The sequence below is a fragment of the Hippichthys cyanospilos genome, chromosome 21 (genome assembly GCF_059441005.1).
Source record: "Hippichthys cyanospilos isolate Australia breed blue-spotted pipefish chromosome 21, RoL_Hcya_1.0, whole genome shotgun sequence".
Classification (NCBI taxonomy): Eukaryota; Metazoa; Chordata; class Actinopteri; order Syngnathiformes; family Syngnathidae; genus Hippichthys; species Hippichthys cyanospilos.
Window position 1 is genome coordinate 9,633,764 of NC_142389.1, and position 25,276 is coordinate 9,659,039.

General features: G+C 37.7%; 3 protein-coding genes across 5 annotated transcripts; all 3 read left to right on the top strand.

The window, feature by feature from the left end:
- The first annotated feature begins 200 nt into the window (after positions 1 to 200).
- dus3l (dihydrouridine synthase 3-like (S. cerevisiae)) lies at positions 201 to 8,336 on the top strand. Its single transcript, XM_088404953.1, has 16 exons — positions 201 to 492; positions 598 to 692; positions 1,070 to 1,316; positions 1,411 to 1,762; positions 2,552 to 2,619; positions 3,153 to 3,242; positions 3,311 to 3,352; positions 3,437 to 3,589; positions 4,863 to 4,979; positions 5,063 to 5,128; positions 5,203 to 5,313; positions 6,829 to 6,925; positions 6,997 to 7,072; positions 7,174 to 7,362; positions 7,457 to 7,585; positions 7,974 to 8,336. The coding sequence occupies exons 2-16, from the start codon at positions 613 to 615 to the stop codon at positions 8,044 to 8,046; spliced, it is 1,890 nt and encodes a 629-aa protein (XP_088261079.1). The 5' UTR covers positions 201 to 492; positions 598 to 612; the 3' UTR covers positions 8,047 to 8,336.
- An 861-nt stretch (positions 8,337 to 9,197) lies between these two features.
- On the top strand, positions 9,198 to 14,314 carry LOC148406559 (zona pellucida sperm-binding protein 4-like). The gene is made up of 11 exons (XM_088405268.1): positions 9,198 to 9,561; positions 9,643 to 9,737; positions 9,797 to 9,974; positions 11,432 to 11,554; positions 11,663 to 11,832; positions 11,909 to 12,006; positions 12,103 to 12,251; positions 13,480 to 13,654; positions 13,769 to 13,904; positions 14,105 to 14,179; positions 14,246 to 14,314. Exons 1-11 carry the CDS (start codon positions 9,198 to 9,200, stop codon positions 14,252 to 14,254), a joined length of 1,572 nt encoding a protein of 523 aa, XP_088261394.1. The 3' UTR covers positions 14,255 to 14,314.
- Positions 14,315 to 15,090: 776 nt separating this feature from the next.
- Positions 15,091 to 24,326, top strand: cndp2 (carnosine dipeptidase 2). 3 transcript variants are annotated; one of them, XM_088405473.1, is made up of 12 exons: positions 15,091 to 15,175; positions 16,077 to 16,155; positions 16,354 to 16,497; positions 17,801 to 17,963; positions 19,699 to 19,787; positions 19,937 to 20,137; positions 20,222 to 20,306; positions 22,201 to 22,361; positions 22,444 to 22,608; positions 23,698 to 23,839; positions 23,912 to 24,059; positions 24,147 to 24,326. In XM_088405473.1, exons 2-12 carry the CDS (start codon positions 16,096 to 16,098, stop codon positions 24,211 to 24,213), a joined length of 1,425 nt encoding a protein of 474 aa, XP_088261599.1. In that variant the 5' UTR covers positions 15,091 to 15,175; positions 16,077 to 16,095; the 3' UTR covers positions 24,214 to 24,326. The 3 variants fall into 3 exon arrangements, with proteins under 3 accessions (XP_088261599.1, XP_088261600.1, XP_088261598.1); XM_088405474.1 differs by having other exon boundaries at positions 15,171 to 15,259; XM_088405472.1 differs by lacking the exon at positions 15,091 to 15,175 and having other exon boundaries at positions 15,939 to 16,155.
- The last annotated feature ends 950 nt before the right edge of the window (positions 24,327 to 25,276 follow it).

Sequence of the window (25,276 nt, forward strand, 5' to 3'; positions counted from 1 at the left end):
TTTTTAAAGTTTTCGTAAAACGTGTCAATGTTGCTATTGGTGTTGTTAATGTAAGTCAAACAAGTAATTGAATCATCTAATTTTACATCCAACATTAAAAAAAAAAATAACTAGGGGGAACTCTTTTCACCCTCGGAATAGTTGTGCTTTTCTCAAGTGCACTCGGAATGATGATGATGGTGCACTGCCGTTTCCTCGCGCTATTTTCTACTACACGAGAACGGAACTAATATTCTTTGCATGTTTCCGGACCCATTTAAGTAAAGTACTCGCGGTTAATCACGCCTTTCGGATACAATACTTTTACTTGTCCTTTCGTGCATTTTGTCCCCGTCAACTTTTGTAACAAAAACAACATTCGTACAATTTGCAATTTCTTCGCCATTAAAGAATAACCGATGCCAGTTGTTGACTTCACTTGCAATATCAACTTAGCGTTAGCCGCTAGTAGACATTGACCAGCAGACGCGAGCTGTCAACGCTAGCAAACTAGTAAGTAAGATGCAGCACACCGATTCGCAATATTTGGGCATGTTTTCCCTTGTCATGGTCCTTACATTTCATGAAACGATTGACATGCTTGTCCTGTTATAACAGAAACCAGCAGATGGTATGGAAAAACCTGCAGAGGAAACAACATCTGCAAAAGGCACAAATGCTGCAGTTAAGGGTGAAGCAGCCCTCAAACCAGAGTGAGTCACTACCAAAGTGGCGAAGATTTGGTTGTCAGTAGGAAAAGAGATTCCCTGCGGAATTTTGTCTCTTGTTGTTTACTGTTATTGTGCACCGGCCAAAGCCTGGTCTAATATAAAAGTAGTGCTTTGGCACAATCCGGGAGCATGTTGGTTCCAAGGAACTATGTAAAAGTGAATCTAAACGCTTCATTTAATCAAGCCATCACGTTTTTAATTCTTTGCAGCCCAGGCATGTAAAGTTATTGATAAACCTTCAACGCAATAATGTTCTGCATTTGCATGTGTATGCTTGTAAATACATAGGCTCAATTTCACCATGATCGTAACAATGAAACACTAAAGACACCATCCATCTCTATTTGATGCATGTACAGATTCATCACCAGCAAAGAAAAATTCCATGAGTTTCTTGACTCCCAGTGGCAAAGCTCAAAGGGGGGTGAGAACACGGGGGGTGAGAACCCCTCAGAAGAGCCTCCAATAAAAAGGGTGAAATTGGACGCAGAGGAGATCAACAAAGGCGCCAAGCAAGACGGCAAGCGATTGAGGGGGCAGAACAAGTCAAGGCCGCATAAGAAACCAACGTCATATGACGAAAAAAGGCTATGTTCCTCTGTTCAGGTAGGGATTTTAAATCAAACAACTGGTAATTTTCTATACTGCTTGTTGTAATTAAGCCCAAGTTGATCTTTTGTGACTGAATGTTTTTCACCAGGGAAACCGAGAATGTCCCTACGGTGACAAGTGCCACTTCTACCATGACGTCGCCACCTACTTGGCCAACAAGCCTGCCGACATCGGCGAACGTTGCCACCTCTTCGACACCTTCGGGAAGTGCATGTACGGCCTCGCCTGCCGTTTCGCAAAGGCGCATACCACGGCCGAGCTGAAGAGCGCGGAGAACGCAGATGTGGTTAAAAGCTACGAGGGCCGCACGCCGGTGAGGAACAGCCTGAGTAAAGAGCTGCAGAATCAACTTAGGAAGCATTCTGTTGCATTCAAAAAATCGGCGGAGTACCTCAAGACAATTAACAACAACAAGGAGAAAAAAGAACAACAAGACAATGGTAGGACATTTTGGTTTGGTGAGAAAATAAGACAATGCTTCTTAAACAGGAGTCCCCAGGGGCCTAAACTGTAGTTTTTGACCAATTAAAAGGGATGATACTATATTTGTGATGTATCATCAGTGAATGATGGAAAAGTGAATGGTTTGTCTATAATTCGTTTAAATTGAATATTCATCGTGTACAATTAATACCTTAAAAACTTTTTTTTTTTTTTTCGCTTGCTGTCAACTGAAAATGAAATCAATAAAGAACAATCACAGCCAGCCAGTTTCCTGGATTTGGTCACGTGACATTCACAAACTGAAACATGATTGGTTGTTAACTGAGCACGGAGTAAACAGAAAAAACTAGGACCACTTTGTACTTATAAGACAATTAATGATATCAAATTATCAAGTTGATAGAACAAACATTTTGCTTTTGTGTTGTTTTGAATGTTTGTTCTCAATTCTTCATAATTTGATAACATACACTCAAATATGGGATAATATTTCTATGTAGACTGACATTAAAAAACAAATAAAAAATATGCACAATTTGGTCATTTTTCAGTTGACAGCAATTGGTGTTTTTAAAAGTATTGTACATGAAAATTGAGTCATCACTTTAATTATGGACAAAATATTAACTTTCATTTCTGTTGAATATTCCTAATTGAGTTTAGTATCCTTTTGAACCTAACACTTGAATAATAAACTCTTTTAGACCCTTTGGGCCCGAAATATTTGAGAACTGCTTAAGCGAGAAATATTTATACGCCTTCTAACTGCTTAAGTCTTTTCATAGGCACCGCCGACATACCAGCTGATTCGACGATTGAGACCAAATGTGAATCTACGGATGCAGAAGCACAGGTAAGTTAAGCTTGTTTTTAACTCTTTCAGTGCCATGGATGAGAATTTTCGTTTTTCATAAAATAGTAATAAAAATAATAAATAATACAATTCTTGTCAAATAAGTTTTTATGGAGGGTAGCTGACACCCTTCACTAGTTCTCATATTAAGCCAATTGAGCATTGTAATGATAATTGTGACCTTTGGATGGCAGTGTTTTCTCACATACCACACATATATCACAAGTAAGTCATGTTTACGCAGATACAGCACGCAATATTATGTTGGCCTTAAAAGATGCGTGAAAATGCTAAATATACTCGGCCTTTTGCAATAGCGCTTGGCACTAAAAGAGATCATATTTTTGAAATTTTGAATGCAACACGGTCCTTAAGAGGCCTTGAATCTATTTCTTTTAATTTTCCATATCTGTGATTTGTTTTTATTTTAGTTTGAATTAAAAACAAAACCTAAAGAATTTTCTCTTAAACTATGCAGTGTATTAAACAACTGACATCATTTTTGTTGTTGTTGTTGTTTTTTTCTCCCCCAGGTTAGCTCAGAGAAACAATCCACCGTAAAGACAGTTGGTGCGTTGACTGACTTGGATGTCATCAAGCTGCGAGCATGTGAGAAAAAGCAGGTATTAACCATTTCATTGTACTTAAGAGTCAAAACAACAATCAGGGCTTAATTGTTTTGTCCTTGAAGGTGGACTTCCGAGACAAACTCTACCTCGCCCCGTTAACCACCGTAAGTGCCTCGCCGTTGAAAGTTTCACGTGGCATTGTCAGCTCTTCATTGTCCACGTCTTTTTTTTTTTTTCTATTTTTTCAGTGCGGCAACCTCCCGTTCCGTCGTGTGTGCAAGCGTCTAGGGGCGGACATCACCTGCGGCGAGATGGCCATGTGCACCAACCTGCTCCAGGGTCAGCAGTCTGAGTGGGCTTTGCTCAAGAGGCACGAGAGTGAGGATCTCTTCGGAGTCCAGGTTAGATTACAAAACAAGCCTAAAATGGCCACCTCGAAACAAAACTCGTCTAAATTCATAAAATCACCTTATGCGGACTGATTTGTAAAAATCACTTTGGTCAAACATTTTATGTCAGGGGCCACACAGAGGAAAATATATTTCCAAGGGTGGCTAATTTAACAAGAGATAGTGTCAATTAAGTGATATTCTCAGCGAATAGCCGTGGTCAACAGTAAATATGTTGTTGTGACATAAAAACACAAACAAGAAAAGATGATATAAAATAACTTATTTTTTTGGTCACCTGTTTATCCTAATATAATAAGTTTCTATTTTTTCTATGATTTTTTTTTTTATTTCATTTTCACATAAAATATATAGTTTGTTTAGAATGCATAAGATTAACTCAAAATGAATAAGTTACTTAAAAAACAATATAGAAATACAAAGTAACAAATATCCAGTAGAGGGAAAATGCCCCAATCAAAATCTATGGTTGTACAACCTCTTTTCAAGGAGAACATTGAAGTGTAAAGAAAATGTAAACAGAATAAAGTCTCATTTTGGACACTGTGTTGCAGCCGTTGGAATGACCTACATGACAGATGTTGAAAACTCATTTTAAAAGAAATACAAGACTGACTGGTAATAATCATAGAACCGGAGTCGCCAACCTTTTTATCCCCACAGACCGGTCAGCGCTTGAGATTCTTACAGCCAGGGGGAAGCCCCATTGTTTATCCTCACTACAAAATGTAATATCAACAGCAGCCAGAGGTGGCGCCAAAAAACAAATATCAAGCCAGTCAAAGCACAAATGAATGACTGTTAAAGGATAAACTAAATCATTTCCAAAACATCATTATTTCGGGTGCGGCCCAGTACCAGTTGATCCACGGACCAGTACTGGCCCACGGACCAGCGATTGGGGGCCTCTCTTGTAGAACACAGACCAAAGCCGAATGTCTGGGAATTGCCCAGGTGGCGATACGCGCCCATTGTGAATCTCGATTTTACCTGTCCTGAGCAGTTACACGATGAAGCTAGATGCTAATGCTAACATTAACACTCGTGTAGTGTTCCGCTTTCTGTCACTGAAGCAATCATCAAGCTACTTTGCACACACGTAACAACTGGTCAATTCTACTTGTAAGTTGCATTGCTTATCTGGTTATTGCGAATAAAAAAAAGAATTTTTGTTGCTTGATTATGAACAGCAGACTCGTGAGTCTGGTCCTTTTCATTATTTGAATGCGTCACAAATATCGTCTTTTTGACACGGCTGACTTAGGTGGAGGGCTGCTTCCCTGACACCATGACAAGATGCGCCGAGCTCATCAATAACTACACGGAAGTGGACTTTGTGGACATCAATTCAGGTTGCCCCATCGACCTTGTATATAAGAAGGTGAGTTTTTTTTGTTTTGTTTTGTTTTTTGGAGGGAGGGGAGCGCACCCAAGTCTTACTCACTTTGTGTTTTGGGTCCTCAGGGCGGCGGCTGCGGCTTGATGACGCGCACCCGCAAATTTGAACAGATAGTCCGTGGGATGAACTATGTGAGTGTGTTTGTGTAAACATGATTCTGTGAAATATTGGGGGAAACCATTTTTTTTTCCTCCTTTATTCGTAGGTGCTCGACGTCCCATTAACAGTGAAGATCCGCACCGGCGTTCAGGAGAAGCACAACATTGCGCATAAACTCATCCCGGAAATGAAAAATTGGGGTGTGTCTATGATCACGGTAAAAAATAAATATGTATATATATCCATTCAGATTATTCTAAAAAATGAATGATTGCTGTTTTGAATCTTTTATTTTCCTTGTGTTATAATTTAATGTAATATATCAACACAGCATTGCAAAAGTGATTCTCTTCTCAACAGGGTTGACTTTTATTATGTTTTAACTCATTCAATCCCAAAGAAGTATTTTTAGTTTTTTTAGCATCAAAACATTCAATTGCAGGTACACTTTCTTTTCTTTTCTTTTTTTTTTTCAAATGTTGGGCTAAAGGAAGGTTAAAAATGGCTTGTATTAAAACAATCAAGTCCTGAATGAATCAGTTTCCTTAAGTAATGAAGTTCTAAAGTAATCAATTACTTTAGTACCTTTGGTATGCAATTACTTTAGCACTTCTAGTATCTACTATAATCAATGACTTTGGTACTTAATTACAAAAAAAATCTGTTTCTTTAGAATTTACTAAATATGATCTATTTATTTAGTACTTAATTAGTAATTAGTTACCTTTATACGTATTTCATTACATGTTAACCATTTTTCAAACTTCCTTTCAGCAAGCATTTGAAACAGTATAAACAAGTACCTGGATTTGAATCATTGGTCTCATTTTAAAAAGAAAAAGAAAAAAAACAAACATGTCTTTGGGATTGAAATTGATGCATCTTTGTATAATTTTGGTATTTTCTATGTTACCGTGTAGATGACGCACCAACACTTTGGTAACAATGTCAAAACTATAGCAAAACAGAATCAATCTCATCCTCCTAAACTCTTCATATTTTCTTGTGTTCATATTCGTAAATTATATATTTGTTGCACGTTAAGTGTGTATTGGATTTCCCACAATGTGAGCGTCGATGAACGCCTCGCTGTTCTAAGTTAAATGCGCTTGAAGAAGTTGTTTTTCCTTTTTCTCGCGATGCAGCTCGAGTTCATTTTGCCATAAATACCTGAAGTTACGCGGCATCCGCATTTCACCAAGTTTATGACTGCGTATTTGCCAAAAGATCGCAATTAATAAACGAGTCAAATGGAATGCCTTTCCGTGTTCTCTAACCGCGCTTGATTGAATCAGCTGGGAGACATCCTAACTTTTACATGATCCTCTGCATTTTAGTAATATTTCTGTATGTGAACAAGGATGGACTTGGACATTGGTTCAGTCTGCTTGCTTCTTCGATTGAAAATAATGCCATAACATCCTCAACTAACACGAGCTGCAACAGGCACCGGCTGCTAACACCCAACTGTAATCATTGTGAGTAAGAATATGGCAGATATAAAAATGTACGTCTGTGCGTCAAAACTCGACTTATGTGACTAAGAGATCAATCTCCTTTGAATGGTATCGAAAAAAAAAAAAAAACAATTTTACGGTTATAGGATGCACCCATACTTTTGGCCTTCATTTTGGGGAAAAAAAGTGCGTCTTATAATTTGGGAACTTACGGTATTTCCTGCCTTAAATGTTTTTTGTTGTTGTTGTTTTGTTTTGTTTTTGTTGTAATTTAGCTGCACGGACGCTCCAGAGAGCAGCGTTACACCAAGCTTGCCGATTGGGACTATATCACCACCTGCTCCAATCTAGCCAGCCCCATCCCACTCTTTGGTATAAATGGATTAGATGGTTTTTTTAATCATTCAGAGCAATATGCGAATGCTTTTTTTGGATTGTCCTAGGTAATGGTGATATTCTCTCCTACGAGGATGCCTTGAGAGCCAAAGAGACGGGCGTTTCTGGAATTATGATTGCAAGGTTGGTGAATTCATTTTTATTACCTCAATCCACCACCAAAAAAAAAAAAAAAAAAACCTCAATAGTAAAATATGTATTCCGTGATTATAATCATTTGCAAGGGGTGCTTTGATGAAGCCATGGCTCTTCACGGAAATCAAGGAGAGGCGTCACTGGGACATCTCGTCGACCGAGCGCCTGGACATCCTCCGGGACTTCAGCAACTACGGCCTGGAGCACTGGGGCTCGGACACGCGCGGCGTGGAGAAGACGCGCACCTTCCTGCTTGAATGGCTGTCCTTCATGTGCAGGTGGGACTTTTGCGACAGGGCTCCGTGAGAACCCTTTGACATGCGTTTTTTTTTTGTTTTGTTTTGTTTTTTAATGGGGTGAAATATATTTCAGGTATATTCCAGTGGGGCTACTGGAGCGGGTGCCTGTGAAGATCAACGAGAGGCCTCCATACTACATGGGGAGGAACTACCTGGAGTCCCTCATGGCCAGTCAAAACGTCGGCGACTGGATCAGGATCAGGTGAGCGACAAACCTGTTCCATCAGGAGCCTTTTTCACGTGGAGATACTGTGAAATTGTCACAGGAATACATTATAGCTGCCATTGCCTTTAATACAGAACCCAGCAACGGTGGGATATTCCTGCAATTGCAACTACTGGGATTTGTGTTAAAGGCACAGTATGAAACCTTCCTGACCATTCCTTTTAGTACAGAATCCAGTAAAGTCAAGTATTGACGCAAGCATCCCGGCGATGAGTTTTTTCGAACATAGATCCCACATAATTGGAAATCTAAAACATATCTGCCAATATATCGTTTACATGTGGTGTGAAAGGGCTTAGGGTTATTTTTTTTTCACTTCTGCTCATCATGATGACCTTATTTCTTTTCTTTTTTTTTCCCCTAGTGAAATGCTGCTTGGACCTGTGCCTCCAAATTTCAACTTTTTGCCCAAACACAAAGCCAATTCATACAAGTGATTTTTTTTCACCCCCCCGGGAATCATATCAAGGGTTTGATTTTTGAGCAGAGACGAAGAAATCAAGTGTGTTTTTTTTTTTTTAATTATTGGAAGAATTATGTTCATTTGAGTTTTGGTACACTTGTACTGTGCAATAAAGCCACACTGTCACTTAACTCTGCTAATCAAAACAGCAGCACATGAACAGACTCTTGAATAAATGTGTGGTGTCTTACCGCATCTCATAAACAAGTCCTGTGAGTGGTATTAGAAATGATTTTTCAATTAGCGTTCCAGTAAGATAAAATTGTTGTGATGTAATTTTTAGCTGCTAACCAAAATAGCAGCACCTACCAAAGCGCCTCAACAGCCTCCTGGATCAACTAAAGTGTGTCACATCACATGGATATTAAAATCACTCCACAATTGTTTGTTACTAACCAAAACAGGAGCACCATAACTGTGGAGCTCTTATTATTTCCACAAGTTTATTATGCAGTATTGAAAATTCAGCATTCCTTTACTATAGATTTTGACAAATGGTTGCACCGCAATATTGCTAACCAAAAGAGCAGCACCAACTAAATTATTTTTACATGCTGAAAACAAATTCTCTGTGCAGTCATTATCTCATATTACACCACTTTGGCGGTGCATTGAGCAACTTTTAGTGTTTTCAACTTTTTTTTTTCTTACAATTGCCACCACCTGTTCAGAGTATTACTGAATGGAGAAAAAAAAAGACGAAAACAGTACCGTGCCTGATTTATTGAACTTAATTATATTTATAGTGGTATCTCCTGGCGTATTAATCGATTGCTTGAAAGTTTCACATCCATATAAAGCTGAGCAAAATAAAAGCATGGAACATTTGGCAAAGGAGTCACGATAACACCATTTCAAAATAAGTTGTTTCATGTTACAATTATTTTACTCCTAATTTGAAAACAAAGACAAATGGTAATGTTCCTGTCACGTCATGTTCCTCCTCAACTACCTTTACTAGACATGTTTCAGTGTCTGGCATAATTGCATGTGATTGACGTTGCTCACGTGCATCTTCATTGGCTGCGATTTGACCAATCAGATGCCACCAGGTGGGCCCAATTAAGCACCACCTGTAGCAAAACATTGCAGTCGCGGTCACGTTCGTTTTCTCTTGGGGTCTATATGGCTCGCCTGTGGCTGCTGCTGGTCCTGACCTGGGCTCTTCTAGTATCGGGATGGGAGCAGGGAGATGAAACCATACTTTCGGAAGAACTGAAATCCGACATTGGGAGACTGGATGACAAAGATGGTAATGGCAGTGAATATGATGGAGGAACCTTGCCTGATCATGAGGAACCGGAATCATCTGCGCCTTATCCCGGTGAGCCAACGCACACTGGAAACTTAGAGGAATCCGTGAAGCCCTCTCTGAAGGAATGGATTAGCACCATTGAGCCAAGTCGCAGTGGACTTGGACTAGCATGTGACGATGAAGCTTTTCGGATCATTCTCCCTGCTGGTCATTCAAGCCAAGTGAAAGTTTGGGGTAGGTTCTTCTTGTTTCCTATGCAAATTCTCATCAGTGGAATACTTTTGGAATAAGATTGACCAATTGTCCTTTCTGCAGGCACTGAGGACTCGCAACTTGATCGATGTGGTCTCAACATAAGCCGCTTTGAAAACACCCTAACTATTCCTTTTACCGGTTGCTATGTGGAGAATGTAAGTTGCCCTCTGTCACTTTTATTGTGGAAAGTACTGAAATGCTAACTGCCTTCCAGAGCAACAGCTATAGGCTGCAAGTATCGTACGGGGGCGAGGCCGGAGTCGCCACAGTGACCTGCCGTCCGGGTCCGCAGGCCACCCCCGGACCACTGCTACACTCCGACATCCCATCTGGTAGCTCTGCGTCAAAGTGTCGCACACCGCCACCGCCGCAAATGCCACCAAGGGCACAACGTGAGTGCTATGTGACACATGCAGAGTGAATATTGAGATGATTCAGTCCGGGGGTGTCCAAACTATGGCCAGCGGGCCACTTTTGATCCATCATCCACATTTTGCCGACCCACATCATATACATTTTTTGACATGGCCCTCAATGCTCTTTAAAAAAAAGTAAAAATTGGGGGGGGGGGATTTTTGGGTCTACGATTTGATTCAGAATTGAATGTTTCAAAACGATTTGATTATTGATTTCTGCTTCAATTCATAAATGTGCTGCAGATGGTCATACCGCTTCCGTCTGCTTTGCAAGACAGAATAACAAGAAGAAAAAGTGTCATTTTCTTCTTAACATTAATTGTTTAGACTTATAAGGAACATGCCTTTTTCACAAAAACATGTGGACCAGAATTGCTGCTCTTTGAAAATAGTTTCATAAACAACATAGTTTTCATAAATTTCATAGCATAAAATAAAGTATTGATACAGTATTGATTTTAGGATATTTTAAATCAATTTTTAATTGTGGCAAATAAGAATCCATATATATATATATATATATATATATATATATATATATATAATTTTTTTTTTAAGAAAAAATTATCTTTCACCTACCTACTGCTGTTTCTAATATTTCAAACTAAAAAACATGTAATTCCTGCTGGTATCAAATATCGGACATATCGTTTTCTTTATGGGAAATAGTTAACCTTTTACGAGGCACAGTGGCCACTTTCGGCCAAGAGTCTAAACAGAAGAAAACATCTGAAAGCGTCCGTAAAAACCATATTTCTTATATTCAAACACACCCCTAAATTTCTCTAAAATCCTGAAAACTCTGCCTGTTTAGGACTTAAAAATAAAAACGTGTGCACAATAAGGGCAGTTTTTGCCTGTTTAGACTATTGGCCAAAAGCAGCCGCTGTGCCCAGTAAAGGGTTAAAACAGGACACCCCTGCTTTTTCATTTCATAACTAGACATATGATTATATTTAAAACATACTGTTGCTTGTGAAGAACACATTTATTTGCAAGTTTTTGAAATTTAGAGTAGTTTATTAATTTTAATGAAAAACGATCTAAATCTTATGCATTGTCTCTTTTTAAGAAGTTTTTTTTTTGGACAAAATTATTGCTTTGGCGCATTATTGTGCCATTTTATTGCCAAGGGTGATATGTATGTTTGTATTTTGACAAAATATCTGCTTGGCTGTACTGTATTTTAATTACAAGTTGAAAAGTGATGAGTTGATCTAGACAAGTGTTTCTCAAATAGTGGGGCGGGCCCCCTAAGGGTGATGACCCCAAGGAAAAGGCTTTGTATCTGTCATGTGAAGTGTAATTGCAATAAAATACGATTTTTGACACTTTAATGCACCTGCTTATTTTTTTTCTGTTTTAGACTAAGCTGTAACCTGTATAAACGCTGTAAAAAATAACATCACTCCTTATTTAACATTTGATCTCAGACTGCGCCGTGGCCCCTGAAGAACACCTTCCTTGTGGTCATTCTGGAATCTTGCCTGCCGATTGTAAAACCTTGGGATGCTGCGTGAATCCAACTTCGGATGAATGCTTCTACCCAATGGATGGTAAAGTTCCTTATTTCCCGTTCCGTAACCCTCGGACCTTTTATTTTTCAAAAATGTTTGCTGCTTTTTCAGTGTTTCTTATCCATTAACTGAAAATGATCCTCACAGAGTGCACGGTGGATCTCCATTTTGTTTTCATCATCCGTTCCACATACGAGTCCATGTTTGTGGACCCCACTCAGCTGGTGATTCCCGGAACCAACTGCAAACCCGCTGTGGTGAATGCGGACTTTGCCATCTTTAAATTTAAAGTTAACGAATGTGGAGCGCGCACTTATGTAAGTTGCCACTCCATAGTTGGCGAAGTAAAGTACGCGCTTGTGTTCCAGTGCCTCAAATTTTCCCAATTTTCAGGTAATTGGCATGACAAGGATCTACCTGGTCGAAGTCCAGACTTTAGTGCACGCTCTCAACCTCAAGTATGGCATCATAACGAGAACAGATCCATTAAGGTTCTCATTTTTACACTCTACGGCCCACCCACATTTTTCTTTCATAATAAGACTGTAATGTACCGCAAATTATTCAAATTGTGTCTGCAATTTTAGGTTCTTGGTGGAGTGTCGCTACAGTTTGTCCGCTAACGACCAGCAGCCGTTCGCTAGCGTCGGCTATATGGTGAAGATTCCAAGTAGCAAGATGCCGACGGCCGTTCAATCCGATGGTTTATACGGCGTTCAATTAAGGATCGCCACAGGTCCGAGTTAATGCTGGGATTCCAAAATTAACTTGCAATGTTTTGTGATGAAATATCAGGATAACATATTTGAATTGCTAATGAGAAGAAAGAAAATCTGTTGAGCAATACAAGAGTATCAAACTATCATTTTTTTGCTAAAATAGTATAAAACATTGATATCATTATGACACAACCAAAGAATACGGTAGCATGATACCGGTCCAATCTTTGGCATGAAAACAAAAGATATCGCAATTTTTTTTTTTGTTACCAAAATGTGATACAAGGCAAAATGTTTCTGCGGATTAACGCATTCAATGCCAGTGATGTATTTTTACGTATTTTTTTAAAAGTCCGGACATTCAATTCCAGATATTCTAGTATGTTCTTTATGTACTTATAGATGTAATACTTAACTATCTGGGATTTAATGTTTGGACTCTTCAACGTGAAAATACGTCCCTGGGACTGAATGAGTAAAGTGAAAGTTTGTCGACAAAAGGACATTTATATCAAACTGGCAAAATATCACAATTTTTCTGCAAGGCTGAAGGAGTAATATAATCAAACTAACTAGTAATTCTACTAAAAGAAATACAAAGGAGTCACAATAGCACAATTTAGCAATAGGATTTTTCAAGTTCCAATTAATTTAATGTTAAATCCAGTCTGAACTATGGGCGGGGACTCGTTTTCAGCCCTTAGTAAATTTTCAGGCGGCTTTCAGTATATCTTAAAAATAAAATTTCGTAGTTAGTTTTATATGCTGTCAAGCTTTTCAAAATACACAAAAGAGGCAACTCAATTAAACTGCCAAAGAACTAAATAACACTGAATATGACTGAAGTTACTTCATTCTTACAAGCAAAATGAAAAGTTACAAGCAAAATCCCCTCTCCCCTCAAATTTTCGGCTCTGTGTCAAGGTAAAAAATGTGAAAATATCACGTTTGATTCCAAAGTAACTGCTTAAAAAAATGGTGATCTAACAACAAATGGCTCCTGTATTCTGTAAGTACAAATTTGGCTGCCGTTAAGATTTTTTTTTTTTTTTTTTTAAGCTTGCTTGGTAAGGTGGGGGGAAAAAAATAAACATGTCTCTTACATCCTTGGACTTTTATAAATATGGCCCTAAAAAGAATAGGATATGACACATCTGTGTTACGGCATCACACAGTCACAACATACCAGTTTGAAAGCTTGTGTTGTACATGGCTGTTTTAGTGCTTGTGCTTCATTCCAAACAGATGAGACCTTTTCTACTTTCCTGCCATCTTTCCCAACATTGCGGTACATCCTGGGAAAACCTGTTTATTTGGAGCTTAAACTGTTGTCTCCCAAACCCAAAGCGACCATCCTGGTCAAGTACTGTTTGGCATTTCCTCGCTCTGCAAAGAACGCTCTGGTCTTGGTTTACGAAGGGTAAGCCAACAGTTGAGTGTTTTTTTTTGTTTGTTTGTTTTTTGTTTTGTTTTTTTTTTCCCTCAAGTGGCCACTTGTGTTGTTTCAAGGGCTATTTCCTGTTTGCCACTGCAGGTGTGCCAATCCTCATGACCCGACTGTGGCCATCTTGCAAGTCAGCGATTTGCCTCAAAATCGACATCAGAGGCGTTTTGTGGTCAAGGCATTCCAGTTTATGGATGTTAAGACTAAAAGATACCTCGATGAACAAGTGAGTATATGGAAACACGAGTGAAATTTACTTGTCTTGGTGTAACAATGGAAATCTGACTAAGTTTATTGCACTGGACTAGTACAAAGATTATAGTGGTGGCGTTTTTTTTTTTTTTTTTTTTTTTTTTTTTTAACACATCTAGAATGAAAGGTCATATGGGTACTCATGGATAACTTCATTCTTTGTTGCGCACACAGATCAACTTCATGTGCTCTTCCGAGGTTTGCTGGTCAGATGTGAACACTTGTGAGGAGCGCTGCTTTGATGGAAAAGTGAGATTTTAAACATTACGTCCTCGTATCATTGTGGAAGTGTCTGAATGTATTTTTTTCTTCCAGATGCCGTAAGGGCTGCGAGCTTGTGGACACAAACCGAAAACATTTTATTGTACATTAAACAGACTGCCGAAAGTAATCTGTTGTGTTATTTTCCTTCGCAGCGCGTGTCCATACAAAGTCACTTATGATAAATCTAGATAAGACTTGTCAAAATCGAGAGTTAAATCCCGACAGAAAATCCAGGTAGACGAAAATTAAAGCATTTTCATGCTAATTGCGTCACTGTCCGTTAATACAGACGTTGTTTTTTTATTTACTAAACAATGTTTCGCTACAAATTCACCTTCACTTCTGATTACAACAAGCTCTCTTTATTTGATTTTTTTTTTGTGTGTGTAACAAATTGAACTTTTGCGTCCGATTTGTTGACTGAATTAAAATTTTAATTGATTTTGAAACCTACGAAACCGGTTGGCGGTTACCCGGAATAATTTGTCACTCGGGGTCATGGATTTCGACACTTATGTGACTGGATCATTATTCGTCGTCACAAGAAATGAGGGCACCGTCAGCCATCTTGCGTTGCTAAAGCAACTTCATTCAACCTGAAAAGTTCCCTGGAGATTTATCTGCATCTTGTAAGAATATGAAATCAAATCGAAACAACCCTTAATCAGGAAAAAAAAGTTTCAAAAATAAATAAATAATGAATTCAAATGCAATTCATTTTGCAAAATAAATGCAACCCCCGTCTCGTGAACTATGACAATGAATTATTGCAAGTTTTTATGGTCAATGCAAACTACAGTTCGTTCTTTTAAAAGACTATCATTACTGGCAGAAAATTCGCAACGATGTAACCTGGTATTAGTGGCAAAGTAAATTGGCTGCCCTCTGGCTTCAGCCAAGAGGGGGAATTTGTTAATCCAGTTATATACAAATCTGTGCATGCGGAGAGTCACGTGATCAAACACGCAGCAAGAGCCTAAAGTGAGTTGACAATTACCTTATACCTTGGTTTACCTTCAATTTTTAAGCCATCTAACCGTGTCTTTGCAAAGTATTTGAACAAAGGTGATTTTTCTCTGTTGAGGTTTTCTTAACATAACACATCTATTGACTGAAACCTGACGGCTAGCTCATTGTCACCCAACTGGTTTTAACTCCGATGAGGTCCGTGAAAATACAAGCGCTAACAGTTATGATTCTGCTGGTCAAACGAACTGTTGTTATCTCCTCTCAAAAGACCGTTCGCTTTGCTCAGTGTGAATCACGAGACGTTTAATTTGACGCGAGGAAAGTTACGTACGAATTGCATCATTCATACACAATGCAATTGCATAATGCATGAATGAAGAAAAAGAATCAAAAGCGAAAGTACATGCAAATCGAGATACAACCCTTACAAAGCAGCGGAAAATTGTGACAGAAAAGTTCGTGAATAGCTAGTGGTAAAATGTCAGTGCAACGAAAGTCTTCATTTGGAGCCTTTTTTTTTTTTTTTTTTTAGAAATTGTATTAATTTAGTTTCAGCAGTCTATATAGTTCTTTTCGTGGCTTTTCTGTCCTTTTTTTCCCCCGAATGAGATTTCAGCCATAATCGTATTGCCATGATTGTACAATAAGAAAAAATACTGCACCAAATATCAAAGCACAAATACTTATTGCCTAGCTGTGCATCTTTTCTGATGCAATGGTCTACATTTCATTCAAGCGGAGTTTTGCATTTAAGTTGCAAATCTAGTTCCTTGTGCTCTTTGGTTAACCACACACTGCTGTCAGCAAGTAAATTGGAGTTAGCCCCCCCCCATTGCGCGGACACACCCTCTCATAAAGCAAAGCTGGACTGAAGGTTGTCTCACACCATTCTCCCTCTGTCAAACGCCCTTAGCTCTTTCACCTTAGACAAAATGGCTCATCTCCCTGCTCTTTTCACATATGTGGACGAACACCAGGATCTTTACGTGAAGGTAAGATGGCCTCCTCCTTTGGGGTAGACGATACACTACCTGCTTTTGCTAAATTTCTATCAAATTATATTTTGAATGAATGAAAACATGATGGAATGATCACACTTTGTGTGTTATGGGAATTTTCAGAAGTTTGAGACTTTTGAGTTTTTGTCCTACTTGCCTTTAACTTACTACTTTAAAATTGCTCTTGACCAGCGGCTGGCAGAATGGGTGAGCGTTCAGAGCGTGTCCGCCTGGCCGGAGAAGCGCGGCGAGATCAAGAAGATGATGGAAATGGCTGCCAAGGACATTGAGCGGCTGGGTGGCACGGTGGAGATGGTGGACATTGGCGAGCAGAAGGTAAGGGATGAATGGAATCACTTTTGAACCTGCGTCCAATCAGCATTGTATTTAAATACAGTGTTCCCTCGTTTTTTTGTTTGTGTTGCTAACAAAATCAATACGTACTTTTTTGTCTGGTCCGACTTAGGAGGAAAACTTGCAGCAGATTTTTTGGTCCGACTTAGGAGGAAAAGTTGCAGCAGATTTTTTGGTTTCAAACTTAGCTTGTAGCAGGCGTGTGATGTCGTACAGGCTTTGATAATGTCATCTCTGATGCACTTATGAAAGAATACTTCGAACCTTTTCTCTTTCTTCTCTTACTGCTTGAAACAACAAGGCCTATGTTGGAATGTAACAGTTTAAACTTGTGTTCAGTCTGCTGTATTATTCTTTTTTTTCATGTTAAATGTTTGCTTTTTCACAGAACTGCAAGATGGCAGCACACACGGGTGCAGCATTTCTCAGCTCTTCAAATTACCAATTTCACTGTACACCTGCTGAACAATACATGCAATCTATATTTTACAATTAAATATCAATTTTTAATTGTCGGAAAATGGTCGCTGATGTCTACATCAATGGCTGTGAATGAGTTAATCATGGAGTGCAAACAGAGCCGCATTTTAGTGGGGATTCAAGTAATTTAATCTAAAATAACAGATTTACATAACAAAGGATGTTAACATAATGTGATTAGTAAGAAATTGTGTTCTTTTGCTACTGTAATTTTTTTTTTTTTTTGCCAGCCAGAGCTCCAATTTTATTGACTCCTGAATTGAAAATGAAAGTATTGGTGATTTTATAACACACTCGATTTGTAAATTGTGTAAAATATCTGTTGCTATTCTTAATAATGCTCCTGCAGACTTAAACTTAAAGCGCTACTAAACTTATGTAGTCTTTTAAAATGGAATGCCTTTATTATCATCGTGAAATTGTTATTTTTAGTAGTTTGAGTCATTTCCAACAGTATTAAGTTAATATTTTGTCCATCATGAATTGTCTTGTTCAATTATTTTTCATGTACAATTAATACCTCAAAACAATTTTCCACTTGTTGTCGATTGATAATGACATATGTACTCAATTATTGACTGTTAACTCGTTCTTGCAAATAAAATTCTGTCTTCTACAAGACAACAATACAAATGTAAACTTGACTGAATAATGTCAAGTTGTTGACATTATTCAGTCATGTTTTTTATGTTTTTCAACATAAAAAACATGACTGTAAATAGCCTCCACTGGTATGCCAACCATGACAGAAACATTCACGAGTGTATATACCTGTAGTGTAATAGAGTGTTTGTTTACGTCGCAGCTTCCAAGTGGGGAAGTGATCCCGTTGCCGCCGATCATCCTGGGGAGCTTGGGTTCTGACCCGGGCAAGAAGACGGTCTGCATTTACGGTCACCTCGACGTCCAGCCCGCCAACCTCGATGACGGCTGGGACACGGAGCCCTTCACTCTGGAGGAAAAAGATGGTGAGCGCGCACAGCCACTTTTGCTTTCTGGATGCTTTAATTTCCAAATTTTCAAATGACTTGCATTGTGAATGTGTTCCCCCGTCAAGTCTCTGATGACTCACAATGATTACTTTCACTTTCCGAGCATTCCCTGCACACACACTTTGATATAATACAATTGAGAGGATAACACTCCTGAGGTGAAATTACATAGTTTCTTTCTGTCAGTCAATATTTTTCCATGCAATGCGGCTTTTATCAGCTGATCCCCCTGTTCTCGCTCATTTCCAAAGTCCTTTTGCAAGTCATCATGTCTTATCTTGTAAAGTAGAGGTAAGTGTCATTATCTTGCTTTGCAGTCGATACTGTTTACGCATGGACATTTATCTAGCCTTGGACTCAATAGGGTAAGTGGTAAAGAAGTTTTTGATTTTTTTTTTTTAATTAATAATGTTGTTTTTAATTTTAGTTTAAAAGTCCACTTTCACTTGGCATGATTTTTAGTAGCCCTTCTTAAATATCATCCCCCAAACTCACATTTGTGCTGCTCAGTCAGCTGACAAACAAGTGCCTTAACTTCCTCTTTTCGCCGCTTCCATCCTGCCTATTCAGCATTGTTTTTTTTTGCTCATGTATGCTGATATTAGAAAAAACAAAACACTACAAGACAGCAGTTTTAATTACATAACATTCGGAATGAATGACCTGAACAAAGCCCAGACCTAAATTTTTATATTTTGCTTTGTCTCACAGCAAAAATTTGCAACTACGAAATAGTTGTAACAAAGTTCACAACAAGCAGTGGTTTAGTAATGGAAAAAAACCTGCTTGTTTTAAGCAGTTGGTGTTAAGCCGTTTACCACTCCCATTTTAAGTATGCTGTAAAACCGCTAGCTTAATCTAGTACAACAAAAGGTTAACATATTCAACTTTGGTGGAAGTTATAAATCTTTGAGCAATGGATATTTGAACACAAATACTACAGCATATAAGCATAGAATATAACTTTTTCATAACAAAAGTGTGCGCTGTATTCAAAACAAGCCACGTTACTTGACCTTACAAACGTCTACTAGCTTGATGCTAGCGCACGGACAAGCTAACAAATCTAGCATTGGTAGTAGATATAAGCCTTTAAGCATAAATATTTGAATGAAAATGGAACAGCATATAAACACAATATAACAAATTCATGAGAAAAGTTTTCTTGTATTTAAGCAAACTATATAACTTTAGCTTGCAAATGTATGATATCTTAATGGTAGTTCACAGAAAAGTGAACATCAAAAAAGTCTTTTAGCTTAATGCTAGCAATTGAACAAGCTAATATATCTAGCATTGGTGATCGTTATGACCTTTTGAGCAATGGATATTTGAGCACAGTTGGCGCCGTTTATAAACAGACATTGCATCTTACTGAGGTTTTACTTCTTTTTTTTATTTTTTTATTTTGTCTATTTAGCGTACTGCTTCGTGTGGCCAAAGCACCTGTTGAATTGCAGTACATTAAAACGGTGTACGTCTAAAAATGCATTATTATTATTATTGTTTTATTTAATATGAATATATTTATGTAGCTCAAATGATCTAACTCACAGTTATTGTGTTCTTACTGATCAATTATTTTCTCACGTCACTCATCTGTGCTCACAACTCAGTGGAGACTTACGGACTATTATATAAAGCTGCTTTATTGATTAAAAAATGATTTTTTTCACTCATGGTCAGTTTTTCTTTCTTTTTTTTTTTTAAGGAAAGCTTTATGGGAGGGGCTCTACTGACGACAAGGGTCCAGTACTGGCTTGGTTTAACTGCATCGAGGCCTACCAAAAGATCCAGCAGGTAAACACTCAGCAAGAAGTCAAGTGTCAATTAGTGTTATTTTTGACCCAACTGTTTTGAAATGGTTCTCACATTACCTCATTAGTTGCTTCTACAACCTTTTCTTTCTTTTAATCCGACATAATCATGAGATGCCGCTTCATTGGCAGGAGCTTCCCATCAACATCAAGTTCTGCTTCGAGGGCATGGAGGAGTCGGGATCAGAGGGCCTGGACGAATTGGTCTTCTCGCGCAAAGACACCTTCTTCAAGGACGTGGATTACGTTTGCATCTCGGACAACTACTGGCTGGGCAAGAACAAGCCCTGCATCACTTACGGCCTGAGAGGAATCTGCTACTTCTTCATCGAGGTGGACGTCTTGACTGCGTGACACTTTTATACCCAGCTTGTTTATACAATAATAACAACAACAGTATTGTCACTACTTTTAAAGGTGGACGGCTGTGAGAAGGACCTGCACTCAGGCGTTTTTGGTGGTTCGGTTCATGAGGCCATGACAGACCTGATTACACTTATGGGCAAGTGAAAATGCGGTTTATTCTTAAGGAGTAGTTAGAGTGTACAGCTAAATCAACAAAAATGTATCAACAAAAAAATAATCTCATTTGGTTTCCTCTCATTTTGTTTTGTATCTGCATCACCTTTAAATGGTGTTTTAAAATGGTGTAACCAGACAGAGTTCTCAGTCAAAATTGATTTAAAATACAATGAACTGTATTATCGTCATTCTAGACGAGTGAAGCCAAAACCAGAACTTAAATCCAAATTTTAGTTCTATCTATTTATTTATAGTCAAGCTTGTGGGGTTTTTTTTTTTTTTTTGGGACCAGCCCAGGGTGCACCAATGCAAAATGTTGAGAGAGAGCCATGTCGAACCTAAAAAAACAAGAAACAAATCTGTTTGGAACTGCAAAAAAATTGAAAGCCTTCTATAACCCTGATAATGAATGCAACACATGCTTTGAGCGTCAATATTAGCTATATTAGTCTACTATCAAAATGACTTCAGTAAGTATGCTAAAATAAAGAGCCTTCATAATTAAATGTTTACTTTTCCAAGCACATCGTGAAGAGAATGACACACCTGTGTACGATGGTGCTTTAAATGGAACTTTCATGACAATATTATGTCTTAAGTTTCACTGCATTTGATGAAAGTACACAAATGCAATAAAGAATATATTAAAAAGAAGATTTAAAAAAAACAAAACAAAATGGAACACCCTCCTTCGACCTGAGCAACAAAACACAATATCTGTAACTTCCTCGCGGGCAAGTTTGCTTCTGAGTCTTCATCATGCCCATAAAAGAAAACCACTTGTGTTTGTTGTGCCTGCGGGGGAATTACAGAGTAAACTTGTTGGCTACTGCGGAATGTGAGGGAATGAAGGTGGCTTCCAATTGTGATATGTCCTTTTTGTCTTCTTCTTTCATATAACAAGGTAAATTGACTGAGATTACCTTAAACCTTAGTTTAACTCAACTACGATAATTATGAGAAACAAAGACACACGTGAATGCACTAATAGTCCAATGTATTGTGAAATAGAAAAGAATTAATACAATTAATGAATTTAACCCCTTAACTTAATCATGCATACATTTACAATATTTACCAACGTTTATGCCTCCATTTCAGTATGTTTTGTTTTAAAAACAATTGTTGGAAAACATCAAAAATGTTTGTAAACCAGGTTAAAACACACAAAAATAATTCCTGCTATCTTTTTGTTTTTTCAACTGTTTTTAAAAAGCTCCAGGGAGCCACTAGTTTAATGCTAAAGAGCTGCTGGTTTCCGACCTCTGGTCCAGCCAGATTCCAAACCTAATGTTTTATTGACGTTATTTTAAATTTACATTTTCTTTGGGTCCACATAATGCACAAACCACATATAAAATGTGTTGTTTAAGTACTCATTTTATTTCATTTTATTTTACAATTGTTATTTTGTAATGTACATTTTGTAATAGTAATGAACTAGTCAGTACAAATGTGATTGATTTAGCATTGTGGAATGTAGATTTTCTGACATTCGTTCATTAAATTTGATGTTATTTGAAGTTGAGTAATCAAGCCAAAATCTGCCAAAAGCTTTTTTTTTTTTTATTAACTCATTCAATCCCCAAGACATAGTTTTATGTGTCTTCTTTAAAATGTAGACCTTAAATTCCAGAAATTATTTATCTAGCTATTAATTTATTGATTGATCAATCGAGCAAGTTAGGGTTAGAGAGGGTCAGAAAATGTCTGGCACCGAACGAGTTAACAGCCTGAGCCTGAAACTAAATCAATTAAAACATTTCTTTGGAGTTTGTGGGTAGGGAATTTTGTCCAAAATTTTGCTTTCACATTCTGCGAAGTTTGGCATCTGTCAAAATAATTCTTCATTTGTTTTGTCTTCCCTTCAACAGGCTCCCTGGTGGACAAGAGAGGGAGGATCTTAGTTCCTGGAATTTACGAAGACGTAGCTCCTCTGACAGAGGACGAGAGGCAACTTTACGAGAAGATCGAGTTCGACTTGGAGGAATACTGCAAAGACGTCGGAGTCGGACAGCTACTGCATGGCACCAAGGTGAGCCGAGGCCGTCGTGGCGAGAGGAAAATGAGGCCGCCTGCGGCACATTTAAATAAATGTTTTTCTTCTCTTCCTGCAGGAGCAAATCCTAATGCACCGCTGGAGGTACCCCTCGCTTTCTCTGCACGGCATCGAGGGGGCTTTCTCCGATACGGGCGCCAAGACGGTCATCCCTCGCAAAGTCAATGGAAAATTTTCCATTCGTCTGGTCCCTGACATGGATCCCAAAGTTGTCGAAAAGAAGGTTGGACCACAAACCATTGTACTAAAATCAAATACGGTACACTGAATTAAAGTAAAATTCTATACATTGAATAAAATTAAAATTTGTTCCAATTAATTAAAATACAGTATGTTCTGTTAAATTAAAATAAACCCAGTAACATCAACGATTTCAAATGAAAATGAAATATAATATATTGAAATAAAATGTATTGTGAAAGGAACACATGTAAAATAAAATTAAAAAAAAAAAACAGACTCATTTCAAATAAAATATATGATCATTTTACTAAATTAGTCAATGGCTGTAAACTTAATAAAAGTAATACAATTCGACATTAAATTAAAGTTTTTTTTCCTGTTGTATTTTTTCATTTTTATTTATTTAGTATACTGTAAATAAAAATGTTCAATAAATATAATAAAAAATAAATTTAGATTTCCCCGTATTTTTAAATTCATTTTATTTTTTAATATTTAATATATATATATATATATATATATATATATATATATATATATATATATATATATATATATATATATATATATATATATATATATATATATATATATATATATACACACACACACAATTTTTGTTGGGACTGTACCTTTAAATTAAACATAGCAAATCAGTTGAAAATATAATAAAATTTAGTATAAAGAATAAAAGTCAATTTAAACAATTCTAAGTACATTCCCCATACAAAATACCTATCACATAGTGCACAAAAATTAAAATAATGAATTGTAGTACATTTTAATGAAATCATGTGAAAATATAAAATCATCATTTTCACTTCAGTCAAATATAATTCATCAAAACGAAACTATACTTAAAAAAAAAAATTCAGCCTGCTTGTGCTTATCATCGGACTCTGTGGTTTGCTACAAGTGTCTGTCTGCAAACCTAAAAATGAAACCTGCAGATGCACTTTGAGGAAGTAGATTTCTCTCATTGTTAGGGGAAAAAAAAGACAAACCTGTACACCTAGTGAAATATATTTAACTTAGTCACATTGAAAATGCTGACTCACTCATCATCATACTCAATGCATTCCCAATCAGCAGTGTATTTTTCCGTCACAGACATTATTTTGTTTTTCAGGTGACCGAATATCTGCAAAAGAAGTTTGCTGAACTGGAGAGCCCCAACAAGCTGAATGTGTACATGGGCCACGGGGCCAAAGCATGGGTGTCCGACTTTAACCATCCGCACTACATGGCGGGTCGCAAAGCCATGAAGACGGGTAAGCACGGCGTGTCACGCAGTTGCCAAACGTACCGGTACGCAAATGCTCTATGGGTACTTTACATGACAGTCTTTGGCGTTGAACCGGACCTGACGCGTGAGGGCGGCAGCATCCCCGTCACGCTGACTTTCCAGGAGGCCACGGGACGCAACGTCATGCTGCTTCCCGTCGGTTCCTCTGACGATGGAGCGCACTCCCAAAATGAGAAACTCAACAGGTGCTTATTTTATTTCAGACTTTTCTTAAACTGTCATTGAATCAATCAAATCATGTTCTTCACTTTTTTTTTCTTTTTTCCCCCCAGATCTAACTACATTCAGGGGATCAAGATGCTTGGCGCATACTTCCATGAGGTGTCTCAATTGCAGTAGACCCCACTGTCACCACCACATTGTCCACTACCTACTCCTTGGCATCAGTATTTAGGACACTGATAAAATCTCTCATTGACTCACAATAATAAAAAAAAACTTTTGCTTTGTTACTCTAGTCCTGGTTCTTGGAGGTCTCACTTGGTTTTGCATGACAGGATTAAGCACTCCTGTGAATACCAAAATAAAACCTTAATTGATGGCCCTCTAAAATGTTTGTGCCTGCTTAATTATTAATATAAACTTCACATCACGAAACCTTTAAAAAAACAAACAGACAAAAAAAAACGCAAATAGGCGCTGACTCGCTCAACTTATAAAAACCCTGGGTAAACGTAGCTTCTCCCTGAAATGCAAAGTTTGACTTTACATTAAATTTATCATTTTTCATGATGGTCTCTTTTAGATGGGGCTTAATCTTGTGGCAAATGTTAAATTATGGTAATTTGTTGTTTTGTTTAATTTTATTTTATTTGTATTAGTACTTGTTAAACTGAAAAGGCATAGAGGTTTCTAAAAATACATCAAGCTGCCTTCATGAGTTGAGATATGTCATTATGTGAGTGTAAAGAGGGATCTGTTTTTTTTTTTTCGTTTTTAGGTTCCAATGGCATTTCTATGCAAAATTACAACTGCACAAAACCTCATATGTGACAAAAATAAAATTTCATTGGATATAAAAAAACAAACAAACAGATAAAGCTCTTGTCTAGGTGGACGTTCCATTTAGTTCCATTTTTTTTATTTGTTTTAATTTATATTTGATTGCTATTTGTTCCATAAAATAGTCATTATTCCTTACTTATTTGTATAAACGTCTGAAACTTGAAAAAGTGCTGCTTTAAATGTTCTTACTTCCCAGAGGGTTAGTGTATGAATTTGAGATGTGTGGCTTATTCACCGACACATTTTCGTCATTTAACAGCTCTTCACAACGTCGTTCGTTGCTTGTTTTTATTCATAAATACAGTACTGTACTGAACCATGGCTTGTAAAAACTCTTTACGGCTCCTGTACGTTGGATGGCGGTATGCACTAAAGAGGTGTAATCTGCCAAGAATAA